This window comes from Monodelphis domestica, chromosome 1, assembly GCF_027887165.1.
Source record: "Monodelphis domestica isolate mMonDom1 chromosome 1, mMonDom1.pri, whole genome shotgun sequence".
Classification (NCBI taxonomy): Eukaryota; Metazoa; Chordata; class Mammalia; order Didelphimorphia; family Didelphidae; genus Monodelphis; species Monodelphis domestica.
In genome coordinates, this window is record NC_077227.1 from 183,983,593 (window position 1) to 184,002,637 (window position 19,045).

The 19,045-nt window shown below is 39.5% G+C and overlaps 1 protein-coding gene across 1 annotated transcript in view; it reads right to left on the reverse strand.

The window, feature by feature from the left end:
* The window catches only part of SHC4 (SHC adaptor protein 4), a 181,640-nt gene that overhangs the window by 74,050 nt on the left and 88,545 nt on the right, over positions 1-19,045 (reverse strand). The window contains exon 3 of the mRNA XM_001380425.5: positions 44-107. Within this exon, the coding sequence (XP_001380462.3) occupies positions 44-107 (64 nt within the window). The remainder of the gene's footprint in view (positions 1-43; positions 108-19,045) is intronic.

The following is a 19,045-nucleotide window of genomic DNA, read 5'->3' on the forward strand; positions in this document are numbered from 1 at the left end:
ATAGTCATGGAAATATCAAAAAGAATACCAAATTATTATTTACCTTACGTCTTTTAATGGGTCCATTTTCCCCTGGAACAGCTTCACACAAGCGACTTATTGCTTCCCTACAGAACAAAAACCAGAAGCCATGAGAGGTTTGACCTTTCATTTTATGTAAACACCCCAACCACAAGCATGAATAAAAGTATAGAATTCTAGAGGTGAAATGGACCTCAGAAACCATCTGATCCAACGCTTTTTCTTTTCCTTTTTTTTTCTTTAAAAACATTATCCTTCTGTCTTAGAATCAATACTGTGTATTGGTTTCAAGGTGAAAGAGCAGTGAGGGCTTACCAATTGAGGGTTAGGTGACTTGCCCAGGGTCACACAGCTAGGAAGTGATTAAGGTCAAATTTGAACCCAGGACTTCATGTCTCTAGGGCTGGCTCTCAATCTACTGAGCCACCTAGCTGCCTCCAACCAAATTTTTGTGTTTTTCTAACATAAATTCCTCCTATAACATCCCCTACAAATAGTTACTCAGACTTTACCTGAAGATCTTTAATATTACAAAGTCACTGTCCTCTTCCCTACCCCACCCCAAGGAAGCCCATTAGCTCTAGTGGGTCAGAGGTGTTTTAATATATTGAGCTGAAATCTACTCCCACATTGGTCCTAGTTGTTGTTTCCCATGTAAAAATATAAATATATAAATAAACATGTTTATTTATAAATATATATATATATGTACAAATACAAATATTTTTAAAATAGTTCTAATTCTTCATCCACATAATGACTATTTAACTATTTGAAAACTGTGATCATTCCCCTTTCCTGCTTATAATGCCAGACTTTGCACTCAATGCAGTTGTGTGTTTCCCATCTTGGCAAGAGTTTACCCTTTCTGTAACCGAATCTACAGGTAGAGAGGCAGCAGCTTTCCCAGGATCTCGGTATTATTGTGGTGAGCAGCTTCCTGAAGATTCAGGATTAATGAGAGCACCGACAGTGACCTTATTCAAAAAAAGGCCCTTTCATAAACCTGCAGAGGGCAGGTGATTAGCCTCCCGTGTTCTGCTCCCTCAAAGTAGGAATCAAGCTGATATCAGCTATTCAGGGCTGAGACAAACATCTTTCCCTGGGGCATTGGGAAGAGGTTGGATTTGGGCCAATGGGTACTGAGAGTGGTTGTTGCTAATATATTTTCCTGATTTGAGCCTTCATTTCTATTCTAAGTAACTTGTCCTTTTTTTCATGACTACAATGTGAGATTATGTGACTAATAGAGCAGATGGCCATACGGGAGAAATTCAGAGAGAATAGGGGCTCAGAGCATCGATTTGAATAGATATGAACCCAAAGGATCCCTACAGACCTGAATGTAGCATTGAATTATTATAGTATTATATCTCATATGAATATTTACTTTTTAAAAATTAATTGAAAGTTGTGTTTTCTGACCAGATCATAGTTATCTTATTTTCTAATAGTATTGTAAAGATTAAAATTTAGGGGAAACTGAGGCAGGTAGAAATTAGTTTCTCTCTGCAAGTAGTATTATATTTTTATGAGGTTTATTGAAGATTAAAATAAAAAGAAAACACAAGTAAGAAAAACGTGTCTAGGCCCAGAGAGCCTATTCATGACCACTCACATCTTGCCTGCTAGGTGGAGAGCCACGTGTGCTCCGAAGCGGAAGTAAAAAGAGGCCCAGGTCTATTCACAACCAGGTTTAAATACCCCATCTCACTCTCGGCCCAGGTGAGAATTCAGTGAGATTAGAGGGCATTCTGGGGAAGTGGAGCAAGGATTTCTGGGGATTGAAGTCCTGGATTCAAGTCTATTTTTACAGTTATAAACTAATAAAGTCTAATTTTGTTTCAAGTTTTTTATCTAACAAGCATGATCTCTGGATGGAATAGAACAGAACAAAAATGGTTAAGCTCAGGGTAGAAAGACACTGAAGGGACAGTTAAGCAGAATCAGTAAAGTCAAAGTGTTGAAAGAATTGGCAAATATGGTTGCAAAGAGACTACTCTGAGTTTTATGTAGAGAAAAACTTTATAATAGTTAAAATCCAAAAATGAATCCATTTCCTAGGGCCATGATGGTGAACCAATGACACACATGCCAAAGATGGCACATAGGGACCTCTCTGTAGGTACATGCATTATCCCCAGCAGAATTAGGTACCAGAAAAGCAGAGGGACTCTGGCAGAACTACAGATATTTGGATTCCTGATATTTGGATATCAAGAAAAGCAACCCTATATATTTAATCCAATTCAGTTCCAAAAACATAAAGCACCAACTGTGCCCAATACTGGTCCTAGATCCTGAGATAAAATGATTCAACAAGTATTTATTCAGCACCTAAATATGTGACCAAAATGGTGTTAGATGGTGATGACACTGAGATGAAAGTGAAATAATTCCTTCTCTCAATGAGCTTACATTCTGGTGGGGAGAAACAACATATATGCAGAGGTAAATACATGTGTGTGTATATATATGCATATATATGTATGGATATTAAATATAAGATAATATCAGGGAAGGATAGAAAATGCTAAGACTTTGGAGGAGGGGACAGGGATCAGAAAAGACCCCTTGTATATATAACTGTTTTCTTTTCTCCAGGGTCTGCTCCTGACTTTCCAGACTTCTCCACCATTCCCCAGCAATCTTCTTAGCCTGGAAGATGCTTTTGTCCTTGTTATCTCTCACCCTGGAAGATGCTTTTGTCCCTGTATCCTTCACCATGGAAGATGCTTCTGTCCCTGTATCTTTCTTCCCTTGGAAGATGTCTCTACTCCAGTGATCCTACCCTCTGATTGGTGAGTTCCTTTGGAACCACCATTTTGAGGAAGTGTCCAGGCTTGCCAAATTCACTTGTTCCCTCCTTTCCTGGCTCCACCACTGATTTTCAGATTTTTCTACTTCCACCCTTACATTGGTACCTTTCCCTCATATCCCCACTTTTTAGCTACCTTTTATATATTGTCTTTCCCAATTAGAAATGTAAGTTCTTAGGGACAGAAGCTGTCTTTTTTTTTTTTAAATTCATATGCTTGGAACTTAGTACAGTACCTGGTATATAAAAAGCACTTAATAAATTCATCTTAAATTGACTTGACTATTTAATTTTACCTTTATAGCCCAAGCTACAAGCACAGCTAAGCACATAGTAGACATTTAATAAATTCCTATTAAATGAATTGAGGCATTAGGTAGGCAACTCAGTGGATAGAGAGCCAGACCTGGAGATGGGAGGTCCTGGGTTCAAATCTGACCTCAGACACTTCCCAGCTGTATGACCCTGAGCAAGTCACTTAACCCCCATTGCCTACCCTTACCACTCTTCTGCCTTGGAACCAATACACAGTATTCATTCTAGAATAGAAGGTAATGGTTGGTTGGTTTTTTAACTGACTTATGGTGACATTTGCTCTGAATCATGAAGGGCACTGGAGATTCCAGAAGGCAGAGGTAAGGAAGCAGAGCATTCCAGGTATCAGAGACAGTTTGTACAAAGATATGGAAAGGAGAGTTGTAATGCCAGGTATGAGAAGCAGCCATTAAGCTAGTTTAGAATATAGAATGTGTGAGAGGAGAAAAGTGAAATTATAAAGATAAGTTGTAGGCATATTGTAAAGGGCTTTCAGGCAAAACAGAAGAGTTTGTGTTTTATCCCTGAAGCAATGGAGACCCACTAAAGTTTCATGAGCAGGGGAATGACACAGTCCTACCTAGGGCTTAGGTTAGATTTGAACTTAGGGAGAGCCCTTTCTCCAAGCCTGGCACTCTCTCCACTTCACCACCTAGTAGCTCCCTTTAGAAGGCTGGAAAGGAAGGCAAATCAAAGTTCATCTAGTCCTAGGATCATAGATCCAGACCTGGGAGAGGCATCAGATGTCATCTTGCCAACCTCCTCATTCTACAGGTGAAGAAAGGTAAGGGATTTCCCCAAATTATCCAGGCAAAAAACATCAGACATGGGATTTGAATCCAGGTTCTGTGACACCCCCCCCCCCCAAGCCAGTGTTCTTTCTACTATCCCAGCTTGTCTAGTAATTGGGCTGCAATTCCAAGGACACAGCTGCAAAAGAATTCCCATTTACTACTCCCTCCTGCTACCACCCCCTCCCTTTCGGGTATAAAAAATAAGTAGTGGGGGGGGCAGCTGGCTAGCTCAGTGAATTGTGAGCCAGCCTAGAGATTGGAGGTCCTGAGTTCAGATGTGGCTTCAGATGCTTCCTAGCTGTGTGACCCTGGGTGAGTCACTTAGTCCCCATTGCCTAGCCCTTAGCACTCTTCTACCTTAAAACCAATACACAGTATTGATTCCAAGATGGAAGGTAAGGGTTTAAAAAATCTTTTTTAAGTCAGTTCTGAGGGGGCACCTAGGTAGCTCAGTATATTGATAACCAGACCTAGAGATGAGAGGTCCTGGGTTCAAATCTGACCTTAGAGATTTCCTAGCTGGGTGACTTTGAGCAAGTCACTTAACCCCCATTGCTTGTCCCTTACTGCTCTTGGGCCTTGGAATCAATTCTCAGTATTGATTCTAAGATGTAAGGTAAGAGTTTATTTTTAATTTCTAAAAAGTTAATACTATACTGTGTAAAAAATGGATTTGAACTCTGGACTTCAATTCCCACAAGCCCTTGCTCCACTTCCCCAAAATGCTTTTTAATCTCACTGAATTCTCAGGTGGGCTGAGATTGAGAAGGGATTTAACCTGATTGCAAAGGCTTTTGTGGTCTTTCTTGGACTTCTATTTTGGAACAGAGGTGGCTCTTTTCATAATATAGTTGAGGTGTCTAGGCCAGAGGCCTAGACACATGTTTTCTTATCCTGTATTTTCTTTAATCCTTAATCTTTAACAAACCTCATAAAAATATAATACTCCTTACAGAGAGAAACTAATTTCTACATGCCTCAGTCTCCCCTAAATTTTAATCTTTACAGTTGGCAACCTAATGGGAGAAAAGACTCTCAATCTTCTGATTCTTTTCTGATCTTAAGTTCAGCTTTTAATAGCTAGTACCTAGAAATTTTTTTTGATCCACGTTTCTCTAGCCGAGGTTTTTTTTTTTAACCTTTGCAAAGCTGCTGCTCATTCTAGTCATTAGATAGCTCACAGGGCTCCGGACCTGTTGCGTTTGCCACCCACCTGATTCAACCAAGATTGCAATCACCTGGTGACCTGCCTGCCCAACAAACCCAGATCCTGGTTGCAGATCGACCAGCTGGTAACAAACAAACTGGGGTATTGACCACATGGGGGATCATAGCAGGGGAGAGAGAAAGGGAAAGAGAAGAAACAGGAACTTAAAAGCAATGGGCTGTTTAAAAGAATACCTTTTGACTGTTCTGGTAATTTTATTGACTTCACCTGCATGTCAGGGAGAAGACTCAGCTAACTTTGGGGAGGCAAATGGGTGGCTCAGGGAACTGAGAGCCAGGCCTAAAGACATGCGGTCCTGGGTTAAAATCTGGCTTCAGGTACTCCCCAGCTGTGGAGCCCTGGATGGGTCCCTTAACCCCCTTTGCCTAGCCCTTACCACTCTGCCTGTGGACAATAGACATTTAAATGGATAATTAAAAACAAACAAACAAAAAAAACCTAAGGAACTTAAAGACTGGAGGTTCAAAGGCATTTCAGACTCCAATGGTTTATAAAAAAATCTCTGTATTTCTATTGCATTTCCTGATTGTTCTGTTTAAGATATAACTTTGTGATTTTAAATTCATATATTACTGCATTCAATATTATTCTGTTACACTGTTCATTTTAATGTACTGAGTTTCCACTACTGTTATATTCTGTTGTTCTTCCCCTATAACTGTGCTGAACAAGCATTATTGAATAAGCCCATACATGAAAAAACAGCCTTTCTATTTTTGCCTTTGTAAATTGTCACATAGAGGATAGATGGACCTCAGAACTGGTTACAATTGCTATAACAACCTTTGGAAAATTTAATGTGCTAAATATCTCAACTGATTTTAAGGGTTTTTTAAATATGATTTTTGTAATTTTTTTTAACAATCTCTGGTCATTTTTGCCTGCCCCTACCACGAGGTAAGGCCCATAGCTGAAGTGAAATACATTTTATAACCCCCAACCTTCCCGCATTTCTAAATATGTGAATGGAAGTTGGGGCAGTTAATCTCAGGGCGTTTGTACCCCTAAAAAGCCTCCAAAAAAGGTGCATCCCTTTATTTATACTCTTCAGCTCACTATTTTACTTCCACCAGAATGATATATAGATTTCTTGATTATGTTCTTAACCCAAAATGAGTTTTACTTTGTTTAAAAATAGGTTTATTACCAAGATTGAAAGATTTGCTATGATTGTAAAAAAAATTGTGACAAATATCCATCAATTCATAGGTTTAAAAAGGCCATAGAGCAACTTATGTGAAATATGATAGTGTGTTTGTTTGCTATTGTAATTAATTGGGCTATTGAGAATTTTGGGGATATTGATATCTACATATTTATACTACTGTTCTTTATTTTTTAAAAAATGTTACCTTGTTCAATTCATTTGCCTTATATTCACAGTGGAGCATGGCCAGATATTAAGAGGAAATGGATCTCATTTTTGGTGAGAGAGCCTTGTATTCTATATTTTCTTATCTGACACAGAGTGTCAATGATTATAAGCTATATTTTTGAATTTTTTAAAAGACTTTTATTATTATATTTTCTTGCATGTGCAATATGCTATTTCAGTGGGTTTTTTCTCTCCTTTTATATTTGAAGCACATATCACCAGCATTAAGATTTTCTTTAACTTTTTGACTTTTCAGTACTATAAGTTTAAGATACATTTGCCAATGCATACCCCCAAAAAGCTTGTGACTATAAAAATGATGCCACTAATTATTTAAAAAATTATGGGACTTTGCTTAATGATTCTGTCTGATTCCAGGACAAGATATACACAACAGAGCCATTGCACAGAGTCAAAGAAAAGCCAATCCAGGATAGATTGATGCACTTCTAGACCAATACAAAGGTTTTGAACCTAGTGTGAGACTTGGGGTTGCCACACTTGACTTATGTTAAGATGTAGGCCTTCCTTGTGTCTACACTCACTCTGAAGATACTCACAGAGTATCCCCAAAACCTTGGCTCCTATAATTTGGTCCCCTTTTCTGCCTCTCATAGTGTGGTACCTTTCTGTAGTCCTGGGTACTGACTGGGTAAATGCATCATTGCTTAGATCATTTTGATTGGGCCCTGATTCAAGGACCTGTTATAGATTTATTTTTCTTTTCACTTGGAATTTTTACACATAAGACTTTGCTAGTTTATATTTTCATCCAGTATTTTCTTTTTTTATTGTGATTTTTCTGATGTCTTTTTAATATCTCTTGCCAATTGATTTATATACCTCATACCTCAGCCATGCATCCCTAAGTGATCCTGTATTTTTCAATCACCCACAACATGGGGAAATATAAAAAAAATCATTATTTAAATTGCAAAGTTTAAATTCCTTTTTAGAATAATTTTAGGTTAAGAAACATACTACCTCTCTGAATCCAGAAACTGAACTGTTGGAGAAGCCACCATGAAGAAGCCTTCAGACCACAAGCTACACAAAAATGAACTTTGGGTGTAGTTGATTGAACATTTATTTGTATGTATACTTTCATGCCAAAGGGGACTGCCCCCTAACTGGCTTTCTGTCGATGCATCCAGCAATTATTGGTTTGTTCTTTTTTTCTCTTATCCTCACATTATTGTAATCTTTTAAGTTGATTATGTTTTTATGATCCTTTTGGGGAAAAATTAATTTTTTCAAAAAATGATCACACGGAGAAATGTAAAAAATGGATTTGAACTCTGGACTTCAATACCCACAAGCCCTTGCTCCACTTCCCCAAAATGCTTTGTAATCTCACTGAATTCTCAGGTGGGCCAAGACTGAGAAGGAATTTAACCTTATTGCAAAGGCTTTTGTGGTCTTTTTTGGACTTCCGTTTTGGAGCAGACGCGTCTCTTCCCCGATGTGAGATTATCTTGTCTAGGCCTCTCTGGCCTAGGCACGTGTTTCTTATCTTGTATTTTCTTTAATCCTTAATCTTTAATAAACCTCATAAAAATATAATACTCCTTACAGAGAGAAACTAATTTCTACCTGCCTCAGTTTCCCTAAATTTTAATCTTTACAACTGTGAAAATGAAAGGGGTACCCTGGGTGCTTTCATCACATAGTCATATAAATGTAAAGTATTATTTCTAACATTAATATTTAAATCCTTCATAATCACATAAATAATAGAACTCCTATAGTAATTACAAATTTTTTAACCAAAGGCACCAAAGAAGCCATTTTTTAAAACTTAGCGCTATAATCACTAATACAATTACATTAATGGATACAATTGCCTTTTGTACATTGGCACTAACAGAAATTGCAATCTAAAATATTTTAGAAAATGTGACAGCAAAAAATGGTCTACAAAAGATTATAATGACTTGACTCACTCTGTATCTCTCACCACCATATCCAGTTTTCTATCCATTACATCACTTGTATATGCCCCCTTCTCTCCTTTGGCTCTGTCACCACTCGGGTGCAGGACCAGAGCTGCCTATGAGGCCATCCATGGCCTGCTAGAGATGCACCCGTGGAAGGGCCAGAGCTGCCTATGAGGCCAAACCCGTGGTGGCACAAAACTGAGGTGCTGTGAGGTCAGGGAGGCAGGGAAGTGGGAGCATGGAATGGGGAATGAAACCAGCATTTTTTTTTTCATTTTTATTTGGTCAATTTCAAATATTATTCCTTGGTTAGAAAAATCATTTTCTATTCCTCCCTCCCCTTCTCCACCCCTCCCATAGCCAACACGCAATTCCACAGGGTATTACATGTGTCCTTGATCAGAACCCATTTCCATGTTGTTGAGAACCAGCATTTATTAAACATCTACTACATACTGGGAATTGTGCGCTAACCATTTTACGAATGTGGTTTCATTTCAACAAACAATCCTGTGAGAAGCTCTATGATTATCTCCATTGTGCAGATGAGGAAAATGAGGCAATCAGAGATTAAATGGCTTGCCCAATGTCACAAAGCGAGTAAGTATCTAAAGCCAGATTTCAACGGAATCGAGGCCCAGGACTCTATCTACCTCCAGCAGGAGAATCCCTCGGTAGAATTCTAACAAGGTAAGTGGTTAGTTGCATGAGGTTCCACTAAATGTCAGGACTACAAGTGAATAGGAAATGGAAAGAGGAAAGAGATGAGCCTTGGAGCAGCCTTACTTCTTTTTTCTTTTTTTCTTCTTTTTTAACCCTTATCTTTTATCTTAGAATGAATACTGTGTATTAGTTCTAAAGCAAAAGAGTAGGAAGGTCTGGGCAATAGAGGTTAAGCGACTCCCAGGGTTACACAGCTTGGAAGTGTCTGAGGTCACATTTGAACCCAGGACCTCTCATCTCTAGTTCTGGTTCTCCATCTAAGCCACTCAGCTGCCCCCTAGCCTCACTTCTTGTGTAGGAGAGAAAGCAAGAAAATCTATGGTACATAGTGCCACAGGGTCTTGCCTTGGATTTCTTCCCTTAGTGTGTTTGTTGGTGGGAGTCTCCAGCATCAGTGCCAGTCAGAATTGTTCTCTCCAGAACTGCCCCCACAAACATCCAAGACATACACTCATAACTAATTTATACTAGGAAGGCAACAAGCAATGACAACTGCTCGATATCAGATCTAGCCTGGCATTGCTTTTCTGAACTCTGATCAGTCAAGCCTGCTCCCATCCTCAGAGTGTGATCGCTGGGGGATGGCAGGCCACCTGATCTTTGCTGTGACTGGAGGGCTACCACAGGATCCCCCCCACCCCCATTCAGGATCCCAGGGTTGGAAGAGACCTCAGCTAGTCCAACTTCTCAAAATATTCTCTAGTCTTCGGGCTGTGACACCGCTCTGTCCCTCCTTAGCCTCCCTTGTCCCCATCGTACCCTCCCAAAGCCAAGGCACACAACGGTCCTGGAGCCATCTTCAGCTGGTTCTTACCAGAACTGTTAAAATATCAGTGGGAGCAATTTATGCTTTGGAAATCAGCAAATGCTACAAATTAGAGCTTGATTTATTATTTTGTTGATTTCTAGACTTAGAAAGTAATGGAGAAAATATCAATAATTCAGATTAAACTTAGAAGTTGCTCCATAAAACAAGTATTTGCTTTTTTTTTCTTTTGTAGTACTGATTGCTAAACATTTACCATCACACTCCTGGGCAGGCATTGTTTCCAGAAGGTCCTGCCACCATTTCTTTGTACTAGTAGCTGCTTTTTAGCTTTCACTCCTTAGAAGGTTAATGTGGTTTGGTTTATCAAATGTAGATCCTTTAGGAAATACAGAGGGGGAAGAAATAAAAAAGGAAGTTTTAATGGGGGAGGGGGGGAAGAATACCAAGAAGCCCTCCTTTATCTGATCTCACAGCGCCATTTTGTTGCAGAAGCCTAAAAAGCCTCCCCTCTCCATTCCTCTTATGGCATTTATCATACTCTCTTGCATAAGGTTGTTTTTTTAATATAAGGCATTTAGGTGCCTGTAACAGCCCTCCAATCACATTAAATATTTGGTTGTCTACTGTCCCCCAGGTATCATACTCTGAGGATGGTCAAAGTGCCAGGCCTGAAGTCAGGAAGACTCATCTTCCCAAGTTCAAATTTGATCTCAAATACTTACTAGATATGTAATCTTGGGCCAGTCACTTAACACTATTTGCCTCGGTTTCCTCACCTGTAAAATGATCTGGAGAGAAAATGCCAAACTGCTCCAAATATCTTTACTAAGGAAACCCCAAATGGAGTCAGGAAGAGTCAGACACAACTGAAAAATGACTCGACAACAACCCATTTGCTGGTGTGTTTTATCCCCTTCTTCCCAAGCTCCATGAGGCCAGGATCCAAGCCTGATTTACTCTGCACGAATATAGGGAGAGCTTCCCAAATTCCTGGCGAAAAGATGTCCCATCCTAGTTTGTATTGTATTTATTTTGTGCCCATCTTATCAGTCGTACTAGACTTGGTGAGCTCAAGTATTGCATCTTTGTAACCAGGGCCCATGAGAATGATTTCGCATGGTTCACTGGGGATAACTGATGGGATGCTTGCTATAGAAATATGTTTTAAGGAGACATTTTTGCTATGGGGGGAAAAGGGGCTGCTGGGCCTAATTTGGAGTCTCTATGTCCAGGATCCATTTCTCAGTCTGACATCTATTCGTTTTATGTATTAAATAAGTCATTATTTTTCTCTTTGCCTCAGTTTTCTCTCCCATAAAATTGGGAAGACAATAATTGAACTACTTAGTTCCCAAGACTACTGTGAGTATTGAGTTAGATAACGTGGGAAACCCACTACATAAATATTAGTTATTATGATCATAACATCCTCCATTTCTGAGACGTGGGAAATGCTGCTGAGACCAGGATGGTCTTTGATCCACTGGCGCCATATTTCTGAAATGTTATCATGAGAGCTCATTCCCCCTCCTGCAGCTTTCTGAGTGTCTGATACATGCAAACCCTGCTTAAGCTTTTTTTTTCTTTTTTCTTTTTAAATTTTATTTGGTCCATTTCAAACATTATTTCTTGGTTACAAAAATCATTTTCTATTCCTCCCTCTCCTCCCCCTGCCCTTCCCGTAGCTGACGCGCAGTTCCACTGGGTATTACATGTGTCCTTGATCAGAGTCTATTTCCATGCTATTGATGTTTGCACTAGGATGTTCATTTAGAGTCTACATCCCCAATCATATCCCCCTCAACCCATGTAATCAACCTGCTTAAGCTTTTCAAAGCAGTGGTCTCGTCCAAACTGGGTAAAAAAAATCTCTAGTGTAATGAAAAGAGCCCTGGATGAGAGAGACATCAGAAGACCCAAGCCTGCTGCCTATGGACTGTTTTACCTTGGCTGAGTCATTTCCCCTAAGAAGCTAAGAGGCTTTTTTCCTCTTCTGCACAACAGGGATATTCATGTTTTCACTGTACAGGTCACAGGGTATTGGATGTCAAGGCTCCGTGCTGTGCCAGTGCAAGCTATTATTATCATTATCACACACCATGACACTGCCTCCATTTATCTGAGAATTAATTTTGACTCCCTGATTCTTCCACAAGCATTTTTTCAAATGACAAAAATCAGCCCCTAGCTTTGGCTGTGAGTAAGAATCCGTGTGCCTTACTGTGAGCCCTAAAGCTTTAGACTCTCTTTAAATAGACCCAAGAGATGGCTTGGTACTATTAGAGAAAGAGAATTCTCGGGACTTCAACATAGCCCAAATGCACAAAGATAGAAAGGCAAGTTCTAGATGAATGACTCTCCCCAGGAAAGTCTGCTGGGTTGAATTCTGCTCTCATTCAAACAGAGAGAACAGAGCAAAGTGGAGCTCCTGATAAATGGCTCTGCTACCAGAGGCTGAAGCTATAAATAGGCTTATTATTCACTTCATTATTCCCTCTCATCTCATCAGATTTCCAGTGGCCTGTTACAGAAGAGAGGAAAAAAGCTTCATGGCCTGGGAATAAAATACAGTTTTGACTGAAGTCAGAAAACAGGCAAAATAAAGTGAAGTGGCTTCCTGAATGAAAGCTCCCTCACTGCCTGGCACAGAGGAGGAACTGAACGCTACATGATCCTGTCAGGGAGGGGAAGAAAGGAAGTTTTCACAGGACCAGCAGGGAACAGAATTTCACGGTGGTCTCCGCTGCAGCCCAATTGACTCTGACCCTCCTGCAAACCATTGAACAGTTGTGTCATTTCACAGAAGGAAAGAAATCAATAACAAATTTCCTCCTTCCCTTTTTTCCTCCTCTGACTATGAGTTTGCCCTTCCTGAGTGAGAGGCGCGGCTAGGGTACCCGTGCCTTAATGGAAGCAGGGAAGGCTGATTGCTTTCTCCTCTTCCATCTCCTCCCCCTCCCTTTCCAGAAACGAAGCTATAAATAAAAGCCATCCATCTCCAGTCCTGCCCATTCATACGTTGAGAGAAGCGTTCACTCATTACCTTCTTAACTTTGGCCTTCGAGCTTTCGGTGTCCATTATTAAAATTTTAAACGAGACAAATGGAAATCTCTTCTGCTGGTTCTGGGTTTATAGCCTTCATCCTACTCTGAGATCAAGCATTCTATCAACAAGCATTTATCACTTGATTAAAAAAATTTTTTTAAACCCTTACCTTCTATCTTGGAATCAATACTGTGTATTGGTTCCAAGGCAGAAGAATGGTATATCATTTGATTTTTTACTGGATGTGTCAGATAGTGGTAGGCACTAAGTGAGCCAAAAAAAAAAAATAGGGAAGGAACAACCACTGCTCTTAAGATTATATTCTACTGGGGAAGAATATATAGAGAATAAAAATATACAGAATAAATGCAAAGTACTTAAATAGATGAGGTAGCTAGATAGTTCAATGGATAGAGCACTGGACCTAGAATCAGGATGACTTGAGTTCAAATTTGGCCTCAAGGCACTTAAATAGCTGTGTAACCCTGGGCAAGACCTTTAACCTCTGTTTGCCTCAATTTACTCATCTGTAAAATGAGCTGGAGAAGGAAATGGCAAACCACTCTATCTTTGCCAATAAAACTCTATGGACAGTATTGGCGTAGTATGGTCCAGGGGTCATGAAGAGTAGGGCATGACTGAATGACAACAAAGTTTAACTTAAAAGTCTGGGAATCTTGTAACCATGGAAACATGTTCTAAATTAACTAATTAAATAAAATTTTCTCAAGACAAAAAAAAAGTCTGGAAGGAAAGGTACTAAAATTTGATGGTATAAGAAAGGTGGTACTTGAGTTGGGTCTTTAAAAGGAAGGGAGGAATTTATGAGACAAAAGTAATAATGTAGTGCCTTCTCGGCAAGGGGGACAGTCAGTGCAGAGGGTCAGAGAAGGGAGATGAAGGGCTGTGGGGGGGGGCGGAACTGAGGGGAGACCAGTTTGGCTGACCCACAGGATGCTGAAGAGGAGTGATATAAAATGAGACAGCTCAGCAATGAAATGAACATGTCGTATTTACCAACTTTCCTGACAAGTTTGGTATGTTTTCTATTTCATTAGAGTTTTTCTTTTCCTTTGAGGTATTTTGTATTCTATTGTTCAAAAAAATAAGATTGCGCTGGCCTAAAATAGCTAGTGACTCCAAGGGAATGGCTGGTGGGAGGATGCAATGCAGACCAAGTTTGAAAAAAGTGCCCATTTCAGAAACTACAGCAGAAAAATAATGGTGGGAGGAACAACTGCATTTTGAGTGAGTGTTTCACAAGTGAAATAGAACAAAGGAATTCCAGAGGAGTTTTACTTTCTTGGATCTCTGAATCAGACACTAAGCCCCTCATTGCATAGACAAAGAAACTGAGGCCACAAAAATGAAATAATTTGCTCAAGATCACAAAAACTTCCCAAACATCAAAGTTATCAGCAAACAGATGGTTCAGGAGCCTATATGTTTGAGAAATCATCCTATTTATGCCTAGAAAAAGAACTTTCCATTTCTCATCTATTTTTTTTCCTGGATGAATCAAACCCTTCTCCAGGGTTTTCTTGTTCCTCATTTTAGCAACATTAATTACAAACCATAAAATAAGGACGCTTCTGTCTGGAATCCTCCTTAGTATTTCAGTTGCTTTTGAAGGATCCCAGCCATTTGGTTCACAGAAGATCCAGTCCAATTTAACAAGCATCTTCTAGAGGAGGAGGACTCTATCCAAGGCCCAATGCTTGGAAGAGAGATTGAAAAACAAAAAAATAGTCCCTGTCCTCAAGGAGCTTGATCTCTATTGAGAAATAACACAATGTATACAGGAAGGTGAAAACCAAGGATTTTAAGGAGACAGAGAACATTAATCTTTGGGGGATCAGAAAATTCTTTCTTTCTTTCTGTCAATGCTGTGTATTGGTTCTAAGGCAGAAGAGTGGTAAGGGCTGGGCAATGGGGGTCAAGTGACTTGCCCAGGGTCACACAGTTAGGAAGTATCTGAGACCAGGTTTGAACCCAGGGCCTCCTGTCTCTAAGTCTGGCTCTCCATCCACTGAGCCACCCAGCTGCCCCCTGGGGTCAGAAATTTCTGCAAGGGTCCAAGAGATGGTAAATGTGAAGTGAGTGGTTTCCAGGCATGAAGGGCAGCCTATGGAGAGGACCAGCAACTTCAGGAAATGTCAGGTAGGTCAATTTGGCTGCAATACAGCATGCCTAAAGGAGAATAATGTGAAAAGATTCTGGGAAGGAAGGCCAATCAGACTGTGACAGGCTAGAAATGCCACGCTGAATAGGATGTCCCCCAGAGCAACAACATATGGAGAGTGACCAGATCAGTTCTCTTCTGATTGATCCACTCCGTGTCTCTACCCCAGCTTTCTGAATCGCCAGTTGCCAGGTAATCGACAAGAGAGATGAAAATTGCTGAAAGAATTAGTCTACTTCCAATCCCCAACTTTTACCACTGTGGCAAAGACTACACAGCTCTGCATGGATCCCAAGATAATAACAGCCAGTCAATGGCCTTGGTCTAGAAGACCATCAATTAGAGTCTGAATAAGCATAGAAACAGCTGAAAAATAGTGGAGTCTGTTTGGATGTTAACAGCCCTACCCTGTACACTCTTGGGCAACATGTTTTTTCTCCTATTCTTAATGTTTTTTTTATGTTTGTTAGGGGATAGAAAAGGATGGCTCAGGGAGATTAGTCCACCAGGAGAACCAATGCAAAGTTAGAGAATGATGGGTAGGAAGGAGACATAATTGAGGGAAGAATCAATCTCCAAAGAGTCCACAAAAGTCATCAAAACCTCCTGAAAGGGAGGCTAAGAATCAAAGTTAATCAGGGGCAGCAAGGTGGCTTAGTGGGTTGAGAACCAAGACTTGGATGGAAGGTCCTGTGTTCAAATCTGACCTCAGATACTTCCTAGCTGGATGACCCTGGGCAAGTCACTAAATCCCCATTGCCTAGCCCTTACCACTGTTAAGATAGTTTTTTATTAATTTCTACTTTTTATATTAAAGAGTCTAAAAATTAAAAATAATACATAATAATTTCAAATATTATATTTTATAAGATTTATTAATAATCACTAGAAGTAACAAAATAAAAAAGTACTGAAATAAAACCACATGCCCATGGCTAATCTATCTGCTCAAATAGCTCACTCCATCAATGTCCCAACTCAGGAAGAAAAAAGCTAGCCACAGGATATTTATTCTTTGTCTATGTCAGCACGTAATGATAGGAAGTCAGTGGGCTTCTGGGAAATGTAGATCAAAGGCACAAGATTTCCAATTACACAAGAGGAAAAGGAGTAATAAGTTGTTTTTTGGTTTTTGGTTTTGTTTTTTTTCAGTAAGAGACCCCCTGATCTGCAGGTTGGCAGTTAGAGACCCCTTGCTGTGCTGTTTAGCAGTTGGTGACAGTTAGAAGGGTGTGGCTGAGTATGGTTTATAAGGTGCAGACTGCTGGAAAGGGCTTTTGTCTCTGCCTCTCCTTGGGAAAGGGTGTGTTGCCAGCATTCTCTCTGATTGGAGACAGAAAAACAGAATTAGGCCTTAATAGCCTTATTGATCATTGATAATTTGGGTAGACAGGTACACAGATAGTGGTTATATTATCAGATAGAGTAGTGAGAGTAGCCAAGGGCTTTGGCCTAGCAGAAGATACTGCCCTCTGAGGCAGATAGATGTAGGGTTTTCTAAAGAAATTTAATTAGGATTGGGATCTGGGGTATAGTTACAAACTATTATAAGATTACTTTCACTTTTCTCCTTCCTATTTCCTATCCATATTTCCTAATAATAAACTAAGTGTTTTGCATTTAATAAACTGCATACTGACTTTTGATCAAATTCCTGTCCCCCAAAATTTAACCCCTCACACCACTCTTCTGCCTTGGAACCAATATAGGTTGATTCTAAGTATTGATTCTAAGATTAAAGGTTTGGGTTAAAAAAAAAGTCAAGGATCACAAAGCAAGTAGACACAAAGGCAAAAGAAAGGGACAGAACCTTGCAGGGAGGCAGGAACTACAGGAGTTTAGAATCTCAAAACTGAGGAAATACATAATATTCTTGCTGTGGCCTGATCTTAACTGGCTTTCCTTAGCTTAGGCCTCCTTGTACCTTGATTTCAAAGCTCAGTGCATTGCTGCAGTTAGCTAAACCTGCCATAGCATCACAGCATTTAGAACTAAAAGAGATGATCTTATCCAATCTCCTTATTTTACTGATGAGGAAAAAGGAGACCCAAAAAGTCCAAGTGATTTGTTTGAAGTCACACAATAAATAGGAGAGCAAGAATTCAAACTCAGACTTGACTTCAAATTCAGCTTTCTTTCTACTATACTGCTTCTACAAATTCTATGGATATGATATGGATATGGCAGAAGACATCATAACTTCATCCCTTTTAATAACAGATAATTGTTATTCAGGAAAATAATTCTTATACATGATCAGAAATATATTTTCCTCTGTTCTCTTCACTCAATAGAATATAATAATAACTGAAAACATCAAAAACAGTCAGGTCACCAAGAATCTGGTCCTTCTTCACCCATGCCCCATCTAAACATATGGCCACCAAGAACATGATCCTTCCTGACCAAGCCCACCCTTGTTCCTTTCCCATGACTGGTCTCATGATCTTTTTCTTGCCCCACCTTCCTGCCCTAGGTGCCAGAATTCCTAGTTGAAGTTCTATAGGCAAAGATGATTTCCAGGGTTTGATGGTAATAGTAATAATTATACATATATATGTACATGTATGTGTATGTATTTCTATCTAATTCTCTACCTATATAACTATCAGATCTGACCTGTATAAGAAGAGTCCCTCTATAATGTGGAATGGCACCCTCTCTGCACCCTAAAAATATTCATGAGTTGCCTGAGGCACTAAGGGATTAAGAGACTTGCCCAAATTTATACAGACAATATGCCTTACATGCAGAACTGAGACCCTGTTTTTTTCTTACTCTAAGGATGGCTTTCTACTCCCCATATTTCATAGTAATAGTGACAACGATGATAATGATGATGGTAATGATATATATAGAGATATATATAGAGAGAGATTTTTTTTTTAATGCCTCATGGAGTGGAATCATACCTAAGTTCTCAAATTCACTGCCCCTGGAGCAAAAATTCTGGAAGGTCCTACCTACCATGCCAGACAGGCTTTGAGTAAGTTCTGGCAACAAATTACATCAGCTCTCTAGGGACCAGCCTTGCTAAATAGAGAGAAGTTCATTGCTAGTAGGCTAGACACTAGGTGATAGATTCTTTATCCATGGCAACCATTGAAACAAAGAATGATTTGGCTACAGCAACCCATGAAACAAGGAAAAATACAAATTAGGCCTCTTTTATCTGTAATCTCCTTCTGCTTTTTCACCTAAATTCAGTAACAGACTAATGTGAGCACCCTAAAACTTCACCATCAGAATTGTACTATCTCCAGGATCTGGAATTTTGGAATTCTACTCTCTGGCCACAACCTCCTCTCCTTCCTTCTGTTATTGCCATTTTCTCATTCATATTAAATCTCATCTTCAGTATTATCATGATCTTTGAATCCTTGAACCATCTCTGTTGTTTTGGTCCATCTCATCCATTCTAGAAACACTTTACTCCACATTCAACCTTGATTCCATTGTGCACAATTTTGAAGTTTTACTAAGTATTACTAATTAACCTCTTCCTTTACATGATTTTTTAAAAATCATTCCTGCCTTGTGAATTCTCATTCCTAAATAAATACCAGCATCTAGTTACCAAATTTATAACCCTAGAACTATTTTAAAACTCTTCCATGCCCCCCACTTTGTATATCTTTAATTTACCAGGTCCTTTCGATCCAATCTTATCTCTTGAATCCATCCTTTCTTTTCTATTCCTCTATTCTTACTACAACCACCTTAATATAAACTCACATGAACAATTGCTTGGATTATGGCAACAGTCCTCTAACAGGTTTTCCTGACTCTAATCTCTCCCAACCCCAACCCACCTCAAAATCAATCCTTCATACAAAT